The sequence below is a fragment of the Cystoisospora suis genome, assembly GCF_002600585.1.
Source record: "Cystoisospora suis strain Wien I chromosome Unknown contig_6667, whole genome shotgun sequence".
NCBI classification, from domain to species: Eukaryota; Apicomplexa; class Conoidasida; order Eucoccidiorida; family Sarcocystidae; genus Cystoisospora; species Cystoisospora suis.
Genome location: NW_027159454.1, coordinates 13,007 through 26,270, shown reverse-complemented (window position 1 = coordinate 26,270; position 13,264 = coordinate 13,007). Strand labels below are relative to the sequence as shown.

Here is a 13,264-nt window from a genome sequence, read left to right as displayed (position 1 = left end):
CCCGGTACGACTCTATCCCCCCTCCCTTTACAAACTCTACACACACATACACATCCTTCATACATGTACACGAACATCTATCTTCGTCCTTCTTACCCTAGATGATCCGCTATTACTCAGCATCCCCAACTCTTTCCTATCTTTTCTTTCCTCTTTCTCTTCGGATATGACAGCGGCAAACATACATCTCTTCTTTATCACCTCTCCACACAGACAGCCACCACCCTAAGTGAACCCATACCCTAGAGAAACCGCGGAACAAACCTTAGGTAAAAAGCGTGGTCGTGACTTTTTTCTTCTTTCTTTCTTTCTTTCTCATTTTTTTTTCTTTCTTTGTGTCTGTTGCTTACCTCCGTCCCGTGTCATCAGTGAATTTGATTGTCGTGCCGTGGACTCCGATCTCCCAGTCTAAAGGATCCTCCACGGTCTGCCATGAGAAGAGAAGAAGACGAGAGAGAGAGAGACACAAAGAAATGAATGATACACTCTCTCTAGACGCCTAACTCTATGGGGATGCAGAGAAACTTACACATTCACAGGACTCTAAATAGACAAGAGAATCAACGGCATCCAACCATCGTGTATTCCCTGCACCATGTAGGTGAATGACACACGTTTAGGAGGGAAATAGTAGCATTGACAGATATAGCATTGATAGAGATAGTTCGAATGGAGACAGGACGGATAGACATAGCATTGATAGAGATAGTACGAATAGAGACAGGACCGATAGACATGGCATTGATAGAGACAGGAGGGACGGATAAAGATAGCACCGATTTATTCTCTTTCTTTCGCACATCAAGACACGGGACAAAGTCTTCTCGTGCTAAAGCAAGTCGAATGAAGAGCACTCTACGTATGTAGGGACATCTGTGTATATGTGCGTGTACCTACATGTACACGTACAAAAGTTCCTTCTATCTTATGGACAATAGATATGAATGTGTAGGGCCCCACAGTGGGAGTGTATTTTGATGAGGAATGAAAATCGCCGTAAACATGGCAAGAGAGAGAACCAGAGAAGAGAGACACCCAATCTCTTTCACCGCTCTCTCCCTGCTGTCATAGAGAACGAAAAACGTGTAAGGAGAGATACAGATATAAGATAGATATAAGATAGATACATACACAGAGATGGACAGATACGCCTACTCATAGAGTGATATATGTATATATCCACATATGAGACGGAAAGAAGAGAAGATATCTCCCCTTGCTGGTTTATGTCATGGATAGACTGTCGCCGTTTCTTACTTCATATGAATGAAGAAGAGATACATGACATTTCAGATGAGGAACCTCTCTCAAAGTTATGGGCTTGAATCGCCGATCTCGTAAGGCGCTTGTTAACACGTAATCACCTGTACATACAGCGTGCACAGAGGGAAAGACACAGAGAAAGAGCGAGATAGATAAATAGATAGACACAAGACGACTTTTCAGACTTCTAGGGAAGAAAGGCAATACCCCTGAAACACATTCATCTGCAACTTCTCTGCTCTCATCCACTTACAACGATCAGATCAGCCCAGAAATCTAGCCATAGTGGAAGATTCTTACAATCACTGTTGCCTACTAGACACCCGCACATCCGCCCCCCGACACACTCTGCCCTCCTATCACACACAAGATAGACCGACGCCACATCATGAACGACGCCTTCCATACAAGTATAAAGAGAGTTATATACAGAATAGATGCAGGTATGTAGACGGATACATATGAAAGTGTATACCCCATATATATTGATATATGAATATGTACGTAAAAACATGTTTAAACATGTGTGTATCTATATGTGTGTATATGTACGTATGTATATGTATGTATCAAGTATAGTCTATACATCTATATACATAAATAGATGCGTATCAGTAGCTTGCAACATGGACGTGTTTCCACCCATTAGTACGTCTATATGTGAAGGAGAGAAACAGATGTGTGCGTCTAGAGAGGAGAAAAACTATTTGTGAAGGACTGCCAAGTTAGAATCCAAGCACATCACACTAGGAGAATCTTTCCTTTCACACACCCTCGTTATTGCACAAAGCCTATACACACATCTTTGAAACATCTCCATCAGCTTGACCTACCTAGAACGCACATACATCGACATATCGATTTATACAAATCGAGAGAGAGACAAGAGACAGTTCTAGGGACAAAATTGACAACAGTACCCCCTTCTCATGCTTCTCCTTACTTCTTTCTTTCATTCTTCATCTTTCCTGGGTCTATTCTCCACCCTCAAGGCTTCATAGACATACCTACCTATCTCTAACACAGGTATAGGAGAGAGAGAACCTATACATCCTCTGAGATCGGTATCTTCTCTAGAAAAGGACGTAGCGCCTCGGCGTCTCTTCACCCATGTAACGAAGGCTGGACACGCAACACCTGCTTGGTGAAGCCGTAGAAGTGATGGAGGTGCAGGAGATCTCTCTGCGTAACCCTACAGAAGATAGAACAACATACACATGAATACACAGAGAGAAAGAGACAGAGTCAAGCACAAAGAAGGGGAGATAGAGAGAGGTACAGAGGCGCTTCGGAGACGTTGATATGGGGGCAGAGGCAAACGTATGCCGAGTTAATAGGTAGGAAAGAGATAGACTTCGATATCAATGAGTTGAAGGCTCATCCTTCGTGTACAGACATACAGAAGACATATGTATGTGTCTATATATAAAGAGAGACGCGCTCATACGGGGATGAAGATGCGACGACAGAAACAGACTTAGCACGGGAGAAATACACCAATGTACTTTTCGAACGTCTATCTAGAAGAACATAGCCATCTCTCTATCCAACTTTTATCTATGTCAATATCTACAGGAGTCAGATGCCGCACATTCATGCGTGTAGGAGGAGAACAGCCGAAGAAAGGAAGAAGGACAGAGAAAGAAATGAAGAGAGATGACTGTACACCATGAACTACGTGCAGAGACTCCCCCTCCTACTACTCCACAGTACTCTCACGAGACGAGACACTGACAACCCATCGTTCAGCTGCTTGCTAAGAAGAAGAACAAGAAATGGCTACAGAAAATGGGACAGAAAGATCCATGAAGACTATCTACTTTCTCGACAAAAACAAGTCCTACCCCTCTTTGTCCACCTGCTGGACTTGCTGGACTTTCCCTTCGCGCTGTCACTACTTTTATTCCGACAGCAATAAGAAAAGTTACGTCTCCATGAAGCCAAAAGAAGAAGAATAGATACCCTTAGAAAGCTTTCGGAGAGAAGAAGAAACAAGGGCAAGCAGGTAAGGGTGTAGTGATAGGTGTATGGTTATGCTAGTGACTATGGGTATACCTCAAGATGAGCGATGAGAAGATCAAAAGCCCACGCACACATCTCCTCCTCCGCTTTCAATGCCGTCTCCCCCTCTGTCTCTGTTGAAAGAAAGAAAGAAAAGTAAAGAAAGAAAGAGTGGCAGAACGAGAGAGATACACACACAGACACAGAGAAAGAGAGAGAGAGAAAGAAAGAGAGAAAAAAGATGTTACGAGGTCCAACCCGAAAGAAAGAGAGAAAGAACAACGAGCTTGAGAATAGAAGGTGATAGCTTGCAGTGCATACACCGAGACGGGTAAAGATGAACCTGCGAGTCTGTAAGATAAAATTCCCACATGCTTCCAAGTAAAACTGTGAATGAAACTTTTGTCTGAGTGTAAACAGAAAGAAGAAAGCCAATGTGAAGTCTGTAACGAGAAGTAAGGAGAGAGAGATCTGTACGAGATAGTGAATGTACCGGGTGGATAGGCAGCCCGTACACACATATCTAAGAGCCTGACATAGAGCTGTACATGTATCACATGAAGACGGAGAGAGGGACAGACAGTCGACAGATGAATAGCTAAAGAGTGCGAGAAAAGGAAAGAAAACAGAAGAAGATTTCGGCAGACATAGAGAGATCGATATAGATAACGCCCTATAACGGATTCCATGCAATCGCAGTCACTGCGCTTACATCAGACTCTCACCGGAAGTGATAGAGTAGAAGAGAATGGCAACTAGAAAACAACAGGCACAGAGGACAAGGTACCTACTACCTGCATACCTCACTTGAGACGGACATAGATTAGTCGTAAGCGGTGTATGTACACCGTAAAAACCGGCTAGGCTAGGGCGTAGAGAGTGAATGAAGAGAAACACAGATTGAGTTCCTCTTACTTCCACTTCCGTGACCGTCCGCATGGTTAAGATGATTATGTTTCATCTGCTCTTCTTCTCCTTCTTCTCCGTCTTCTGAGATATCGCCACGATCTGTATCCTCTCCATCATCTTCGTCTTCATCTTCGCAATATCCTTTCTCCTTCTCTTCCTCTTCTTCTTCTTCTTCCTCTTGTCTCCCCTCACCCTGTGTTACCGACGCCGTCTTTCTTCTTCTTCTGGTTCTTGTATCTACTCCTCGTCCTCTTCCTGTCTCGTCTCCTCCTTCTCCTGCTTCTCTTCCCTCTCCCCCTCTGTCTCCTTCTCCCGTGATCATCCTCCCACCGCTCTCTTTCTGCTTTTGATGCTGCGATGCCACCGAGGCCCCGATCCTATCAGGGCTCTCTCCTGCATGCTGACGATCCTTCGAAAACATCTTCCCCTCTCCCTTTAACACTTCACTCCGTCTCCTACTATTACTATTACTATTTAGGTGACTGTGATGGTAGTGATGACCTCCATCATGTCGATGATAATGATGAGTGCTGCTAGCTGTACTTGCTTCTCCAGGGCTACTAGGCGGGGGTGGGAAGGAGCGCCTGCCTGACATTTCGAGATCACTTTCGCCTATACCACGAGTGCTCTCTGTTCTTTTCGACTCTTCTTCTTCTTCCTGCTCTTGCTGCTGTTCTCCTCCTCCTCTCTTGGATAGGAGAAGAGCGGTCTTAGAAGGATGGGGAGGTACACATGTCTCTTGAGAATGCGATTCGAGAGAGCTTTCTGTCGATTGATGAGAAGGAATCTCAGAGCTTCCTGCCTTCGAGCCATGAAGACGTCGACGGCGACGAGGAGATCCGGTGAAACTGAATGACGGCATGGTGAGAGGGTTGATGGTGTCCTATATAGACATGTATGGCATCTATCTCTTTCTCTCTGTCTTTCTCCTTCTTTGGGATGATAGATAGAGATAGGATAGAATAGGATATTAACCAAGACAGAACAAAGTAGATGGACTAGACTGACTCTCTCTCGTGTGTCTTGTGTAATGAGCGATGAAGAGAAGAACTGAAGGCGTAAGAAAGAAAACGAAAGAAAGCTTCTAGTCCAATCTAGGAATCATTTTGAGAAAAAGAAAGAAGAAAGAGAAGAAGAAACAACAGGCGGGGAGAGCGTCAAGCTGCTCCCCCGCCTTCTCTCAGAAACGGAATTGGGTCCCCCAGTCTCCAGCTGACTCTGTGTTGCAACGTAACACTGTTCGACAGATAGGCTAGTTATTTCGACGAGAAGGAAAGATGGTATAGAAAGAATATATCACTCCTTCTTTTTCAGCGATCTCTCCCGTTAGAAAAACCGAAGGACAAGTAGACTCTTGTCTGAGGTAGGATGAATGACCTAACTTCTTTCACGGAACTGCCAAACAAAGTCCGAGGAGAGAACCAGCAGATATACGGGGGTGCGTCTCGTCTCTCTTACGCCCTGCGACGTTACAAAAAAGAGACACTGTCCAACTCAGGAGAGACACCTGACAAGCACCGTAGAACAAAATGCACGAAACTCTCTTCTACTACACCTCCATTGAAATTCGTCACTCTACTGGACATTACGAAGTACGAAACTGAGCCTTATCAAATTGGAAATAGAGCTCTGAGAGAAGAGATCTATTCTGCGGCTGTGTAGTGTCTAGGGAGAATACGTGGCGTAGGATGAATAGTCGTGTTTCCTTGGAAAATTGATACACGAAGTGACAAGCGTCTCAAAACGTCTCCGCTGGCTCGGAGGGAGACAGAGAAGAGACCAGAAGGAAGTAAGGAAGGCTGGAATGCCTTCAAATACAGAAACGCTCGGCACAGTTTTCAAAAGCGAGAAAGCCGAAGAAGGAGAAGAAATGTGAAAAGCCCATGGACAGACAGCCCACCGGCGAGACTATACTGTCACGACAGCCAGTGCCACAGAGTAGTCAGAAGGCGAAGTCCTGTCTAGAAAGAACCGACAACGAGAAGACACGGCGAATGAAGAAAAACAGACAGCGGCTGAGAGAGAGGTACAAGGGACTGAACAGACAGCGGAAAGAAAGGGCCTAGTAGGAAACAGCAGAACTGAAGAAAATCTGGCCGGGAGCGAAGCTGAGAGAGCGACGAGCTGCGGCTGTTGAATTCGTGACTGAAGTAAGCGCACTACGAAACCACGAGACGGGTTCAGAAGACCGAAAGGAGGCTCCTGACTAGCCGGGTCAACCGGCAGCACGAAGGATGACCGGCAGAGAAGGAGCGACAGACAAGAAAGAAACGGTCATCTGAAACGTAGTAAAGGAATTTCGCATGCAAGAAGATTATCAGGAACGACTCAGCCAAAAGGCGAAGGTTGGAATACCTGGCAACAGCACTCAGATATCAGGATGCATGTACCACATGGTACTTTACGCAAGACAAGCGTCATTTTCAACTCCAAGGAGATGGAGGGCCGGTCACCGCGTCCCTACGACCACCAGAATCTCACGACAGCGACGGAATCTGGGTCCTCCTTGCCGTGTTTTGAAGCCTGTAAGACTAAGGGATTCGCTGCAGAGCAGGTGAGAGCACTTGAGGTCTATGTCTCCTCGCCGAACGCCTGAGACGACCGCTCGTGTCCTGTCTCCGGTGTGTCTCGCTGAGGCTTTGACCGGGTAGTGGTTGCATGTGTGCCCTGCGTCAAACTGTAGACAGGGGACGATGAGCCGTTGAAGTTTTTCTGAAAGCATTGACACGGCGTACGTCGCCTAGTCTGACGTGGGAAGTTAACTGGTAGCTTTAGAAACTCTATGAACAATAGCGATTCCAGTGTATGTGTGAGAAAAGCTAGTATCCACGCCGGAACTTTGTCACCTACAAGCCGAGGGGGGCTCCGCAACGGCGAAAAGAATCTGCCGCCGCTGAGCGACGAGAACTCCTGAGAAGGAAAAACGTACATCAGGACACATACGCAGGACATGGGAACTCAAACCGAAACGTAAGACGGCTTCTCCAGTACCAAAGCCGGACAGAAGTCCCACAAGACGCAGCGAGCTTCTGGGGTGAAAGCGCAGGGTAGCCCAGGCACAACACGGCGCAAGAGGAAACTCACAGGAAGTGTAGAGCAGCTGTTTGTACGCGACGCCGGAAGGAACGGAGTGGTTTTCGGAGGTGCGACCGAGAAGACTCGCTTTTCCTGATCGTATTTGTCAGACATGACTAGCCCACATAGCCAACACGACCTGGTGCCAACTACAAGCTCTGCTATGCAAACTGGAGCCTTAGTGAAGATGGCAGGTTGTACCTGTGCGTGTGCCCCTCGGATAGTCGGACTCCTCTCCGGACTACTACTCAGCGAAGATCTAGGACTGCTGCGTGAATCTTTTCACTCCCCAGGGTTGCCCGTGAACAGGCTGTCCACCGTGCTATGCCCCTGTGACACATAGCCGGCCCGAGGGTCCCAGCTGATTTCTTGACTCCACCTTAATGCAGTAGCACCGTAGTTAATCCACGATGGTTTGTACCCACTTGACTACTCAATTTAGGGTGAGGTCTCCTTTGTTTACTGCCATGTACCGTTATTTGGAGAAATGTACTCGACAGCACTCTTCTCTGTTTGCAAATCAGTACTTGGTACCGCAGTCACCAGAACAGAGCAAATGATTCGCCGGCTGATCAAGCTTTTCAGACTTCCGCTCGACCGAAGACCGGGGGGGAGGGCCCGTGGTGAATCTGAGAGCCTGTGTGAAGTTTTCGGAGCCCGTGACGACTTCTGACCTTTGTCAACAAGAGTGCTTAAGTGTTAGACATTCGCCTCATCTCCCGTGATGTCTGCCGTTCTTCAGACTGTCCTGACAACATCTCAGAAAACTCCGGAAAGGAGATTTTCAAGTTGTGACTAGTCAACATATTCCACCTTCTACGCCTAGTCGTGCAACTGCTTCGGAACGTCTTTTGCTTACGATGTCTAAGTCATTTTCCATTCGTATTGCCTGGTGAGTCGCCCACTCCAGGGTTTTAACTTCGAGGTCAAGATTGATGTGGTGTCTCTAGTAAAAAGTCACGAGAAAATAACACAGAGAAGACAACCTCCTCTCAAGGCGGAAGTGACGGGGGTGGTTCTGTGTCTCTTCGTTGGCGGCGAGCAAGCCATGCGAACCGGTAAAGGGATAGTAAGGTTGCGGGACTAACACCTGGAATCCGAGAAGCTTCTCGAAGGGTTTGAGGCCGGTGTGCTTCAAGCTGTTCAAGCTCTTCTGTCGAGAAAGAAGGGAAGTTTCTCCTGCACAATTTGCATGCGAGAGATCAACACAACGGGGGCACACGGCTGTGTTGTGTTGGTGAGGTTTCCTTTTGATCTTGAGGAATGCGTTTTCTGCAATCTAGGTAGTAGAGCCTACCAGCTGCACTATGTTTTACCAGCGGGTATCTAGAATGGTGTGAGTCGAACAGAATTTCTAGGGATCCGTGCCTCTTAAATCCCTAAGAGAAAAGGCTTCCAGCGAGTTGGAGAATGATCAATCAAACTCTTCTTTCTTTCAAAACCCGAGCACCTCACCAAATGGTTAACATAACTTCAACATAATCATCATCTGACCCAAGTGCTGCCCTACTGTGTAGAAGCTTTCCTTTACTATAAACCTAGACAGATGTTCTACCCTCTTCGTATGGGTGGACCTCATCATTTCTGCTTAGGTTCTTGCGGTCCTTTATCTATCTGTCTGCCCATTACACTGCATGCATTAGTCCACAGGGAAGCAAAAGACAGCCGTGCCGTAGAATTCCTCTGTTCAGAGGGTCTTAATAATACGTACATAAATGTTTGTACCTACATACATACGTTTGCTTGCATCCACCCGATCCCTCAAACTTGGACTGACCCAAGTGTTGCTATTGTTTTCTGACCAACGTACCGAGTGTATTCTACATGGGAAGGAATCCGAGCATCTATAGTTCCCCGTCTTAGAGCCGCTTCTTTCTCTTGTCCTTCAAAATATGCTCCATATCGACACTCTGCCCCCACCGTCACTGCAATATCCTCTAGTTGATTCTCCCACGGTAACCACGATCTAAGAACTCCACTGAATAAGAGGGATGATGGATTCTCTTTTCTCATTTCCACTCCAGAAAAGATTCCCTCTTCTCTTTCTGCAGCCGGTAGTTTTCTTGTCCCCTCGTTCTCATCAGACTCCTGGTTTGATCCGACCAGTGGCTCTTCGTTCAATTGGACTGCCCGGTCATGAGCATAAACATGCTTCGCTTTGTCATTGCTAGAATCTTCATAGCTCCTTGACAGCTTTTCATCTTGTCTCTTTGCTTGTTCTTCTTCGTTCCTTTCCTCCTGAGCCGAGGAGACCTGAGGTCGTCGAGAAGCTTCTCTTTCGATTCCAGGTCTCTCCTCCGAGTCGGTGTACCCCGGAGAAGAGACATTCTCTTCTCCTCTCTCACTTTGGAGTATATGAGGAGTCACACACAATGAACCTCGGTAGACACCGTTGTGTACCGATGAAAAAGTCAGAGCGGGGAAAGACTTCACTTCCGCTGCTTCTAGCTTTGACCCAGTAAGCTTTTCCTCACTTCCTATGCCGTATGCCTCCTTCTTAGTCTCTACCTCCTCGACTCTGACCCTGTCATTCTCTTGTTTCATTATCTCCCTACCTGCTTCATGCTCAAGCGCTTTTGTGCGCATGCCCTTCGGTGGGAAGGTTGATGGACAAGCCTCTGCCATGACCTTTGATTGCCGCAGAACAGTATCTCTTCTCAAAGTTGCCTTGTTATGTGAATAAGAATCCAAACCACACTCTTCCATTCCTCTCTCGTTTACATAGAGGAGGCATAAAACTAGCTGTAGTGGATGTTTCACATCAGATATCAAATGTCTTCCTTCAGTAGAACCTAAGAAGCGTCGAACATAAGCTGCTTTTCTTGCATTCTCTATAGTAGAGTGAGGCACTGTATAAGAAGACTGGGAAGACTCAACGCTACGAGTGGCAGAGGTATCTAACCCTCTCGAATTTGACGTTCTATCTGATTCTTCGAGCTTGCTGGTAGGCATGCGTTGGACAAGCCCTCTTCCAGCCATACCTGAGGGAAGAAGGGAAGTCGTTCGAGGTATTTTCCCGTCACTTCTACGCGGGGAAAAGACAGATTCTTTCATCCCCCCCTGCTGCTGGTTTTCTAGTGATGAAAGGTCCGTGAAAGAAGATGAGATGTGAAGTGACGAGGCTTCATGACTAGAAGAGCTATTCAAAGGAGTTAACATATTACAAGGTAAAGCAGCTAAGATTTCTGCCGCTGACCATAGCCTATCGGAGCCTCCGAGTCTTTGGAGGGCTTGCTGGAGCATGGGAGTTATGGTGAGCCATGCTTCAGCACTGCCAGAAGTCATAGAGGGGGGAGGCTGTTGTTGAAGTGAGAGATGTGAAGGATGAGAGAAGTCGGATTTAGGAGAAACAGAGATAGGAGAATCTGCGGAAGAAAAAGGATCCTGATGTGTTGAGCCAGAAGAGGAAGAGGCTGGTGAGACCGGGCGTAGACGCGCATGGGATGAGGAGGGATCAGGAGAAGAAGACGATCGCGCGGGTAATGAAGTAGAAGAAGAAACCGAGACAGACGACGAAGTGTAACTACTTGCTTCAAGGAATAGACGAATGAGATTGTCCCATTGGGAGGACCGAAGACGATATGATCTGAGTTAAGGAAAAGAAGAAGAGGTAGGTGATGAAAGAAGAAGAACAAGAAAGAAGTTTAGGAAGTTGTAGAAAAAAGTCTTCTCCCTTGTCCCTCGTGTGGCGAGACTTAGTATAGAGCGGTCTGCTTCTTCTATCGTGTAGCGCCTGAGTGTATTACTCTGTATGACACAATCTCTCACTTTACAGGATACATACCCGACACCATCGACTACACCCATCAGTTAGATTTGCGATCGACTCTTTGTCTTCACTTCTCAGCATGATAAGGAATGATATACAGGTGCGAGAAAGGAAAAAGAAAACATACAGATGTAGATCTCCCTGCAGGAAACAACCTCAATGAAAGACAACGCATGTTGGGTGTTCGGCTGGATACGTCGTCGTTCGTTTGAAAGAAAGAACCTGTCTAGAGGCCTACGATTCCTCCTCCCTTAGATTCCGCTGTACGTCCACTCGAAATCTAACTTCACTCATGTATAGGGGTCGAACTCCCTCATAGCAACACATGACCATACCCGCGCTCCCCCAAAAAGTCTCTTCAGTCCTGTCTACATATATGGAGAAGCTGACAGATGAAGTTCTCCGTATATACGTTTTTGTATCTTACTTGCTACTATAACCTCTTCTGTGTACGTGATTACATCTAAAGGGCCCTCGTGATTCTCCAGGTATGATGACTCGGCTTAAAGAGTCGCCTTTCGATCGATACACATGGATGTCTTCAAGTGTGAAAAGACAGCGACGTAGGCGACGTAGAGGAACGAAAAGATGGCCGTAGTCATGAGAGTATCTTTCTGATCTGACTAGCTTACCTTAACAGACGAAGAAGAAACTCCACTTTTGCCTTTCGTAGCTCTACCTGTCTTGTACGCACTGAGTCTCTTATGAGACCACCTCGTACCGCGGTGTCTATACACCTGAAGTCCGCATTATCTGGTCGTGTTGACAATCGACACTCCGCTCGACTCGGAAACATCCTATAAGGTTCTTTAACTCCAATCTGAGTTAAGTCGTGGGCGAGAACCCCTATGAGAAAACGCTCACGACTAAGCGCTATAGACTGAGGTAAAGGCGACAATCGAACTCTTTCCTCTTCTTTTTTCGCTTGTCTTTCTCCTCCTGTATCGCTTCCTTTCACCTCAAGCGATCGTACATAGAAGGCATCGTCATCATCCGTTTTCCTCCCCTCATACCGCTTATCTCCTGTTATCCTGTCTTCTCCACCTCCACCTTCCCATCTACCTTGTTCAAACAACTCCGTAGGCCTCTGCTTCGCTTCTTCTCCTCCTTCGCTCTTTACCGTCCTTCTCTCTTGTTGGTGCCTATCTCTTTCATTCTGCTGTAAGACAGACATCTTACGCCCTTTCCCTCTCATCTTGAGAGCCTGAAGCGCCGCATTCCATCCGGCTAGGAGCCCTAGTGCGGCTGCCTCTTCATACCCGGTGGTCCCTATGACTTGTCCAGCAAGAAATAGCCCTTTCACAGACTTTACCTGTAAGGAGATATCGAGGGCTGTCGGGTGTACGTACGCGTACTCAACCTCATATGCTGGGCAGTGCATTTCAACGTTCTCTAAACCTGGAATAGAACGGAGAATAGACAGCTGTACGGGAACAGGAAAGGCCCCTGAGAGACCGTTAGGATAGATCAAAGGGCTACGAAGTCCTTCTGGCTCCAGCCAAACAACGTGACGGGGTCGATCCGGAAAACGAAGAACCTGAGGTGGAAGGAGAAAGGAAGTAAAGGTCATGTATAGAAAGACATCGATGTCTGAGGGGTGACGTATCGACTTTATTGTTGGAAACATGGTATATATATATATGTGGATGTACATACGGACTGTCTATCCTGCGTACACATGTATGAGAAGTGCTCCATCTCGATCAATGTTTAACTCTCTCGTCCTTCGATACAGGAGGAGGCGTAAAGTCAGTAGGCAGGAGAGCAAGCAAAATGGCCCCCTGTGTCACCAGATAGACGAAACAGACTCGAGGTCTCGGGAAGAGAGACAAAAAATTCAACACCTCCAAGAAAGTGCGAGGGGGGGCTACAAAGGCGAAAAGAGTACAACAGAAATGTAGATCTGTCTCCTCCGGTTAGTCTAGATTTACCAAGGGCTTCACTCCGGCGTCCACGTCACCCCACATTATACTTCTCCAACCGATGGACAGCATCATACGAGACTATATCGTAGAGGTACACGTGTGGTTCTTCCCTCTCCGGCGGAGTATGCACATAGCTGCTCTTGTCTCCATGTGATGACTACGTGGTAGGATTTCTGTCTCTTTATACTTCTGCTATGCTAGGAAATGGCCCGTGACTTCGTCTCTAAGCCACCGCGGTTTAGTTAATACCAAGAAACCCGAGGGACGGAGATTACGAGGGCAAGTACGAGGATACTATCCGTTTCTATCTATCTATCTATCT

The 13,264-nt window shown here is 46.8% G+C and overlaps 2 protein-coding genes across 2 annotated transcripts in view; both read right to left on the bottom strand.

Annotated features, from left to right (window-relative positions):
• Positions 1-6,831, bottom strand: part of CSUI_010105 (duf51 family protein) — an 8,449-nt gene extending 1,618 nt beyond the window's left edge. The window contains exons 1-5 of the mRNA XM_068070210.1: positions 4,180-6,831; positions 3,319-3,398; positions 2,275-2,455; positions 1,258-1,364; positions 351-427 (exon numbers count right to left, since the gene is read on the bottom strand). Coding sequence (XP_067917816.1) covers positions 351-427; positions 1,258-1,364; positions 2,275-2,455; positions 3,319-3,398; positions 4,180-5,035 — 1,301 coding nt within the window. The 5' untranslated portion in view covers positions 5,036-6,831. The remainder of the gene's footprint in view (positions 1-350; positions 428-1,257; positions 1,365-2,274; positions 2,456-3,318; positions 3,399-4,179) is intronic.
• Positions 6,832-7,951: 1,120 nt separating this feature from the next.
• CSUI_010104 (glucose inhibited division protein a subfamily protein) overlaps positions 7,952-13,264 on the bottom strand; it is a 9,565-nt gene continuing 4,252 nt past the window's right edge. The window contains exons 4-6 of the mRNA XM_068070209.1: positions 11,650-12,554; positions 9,059-10,834; positions 7,952-8,427 (exon numbers count right to left, since the gene is read on the bottom strand). Coding sequence (XP_067917815.1) covers positions 8,241-8,427; positions 9,059-10,834; positions 11,650-12,554 — 2,868 coding nt within the window. The 3' untranslated portion in view covers positions 7,952-8,240. The remainder of the gene's footprint in view (positions 8,428-9,058; positions 10,835-11,649; positions 12,555-13,264) is intronic.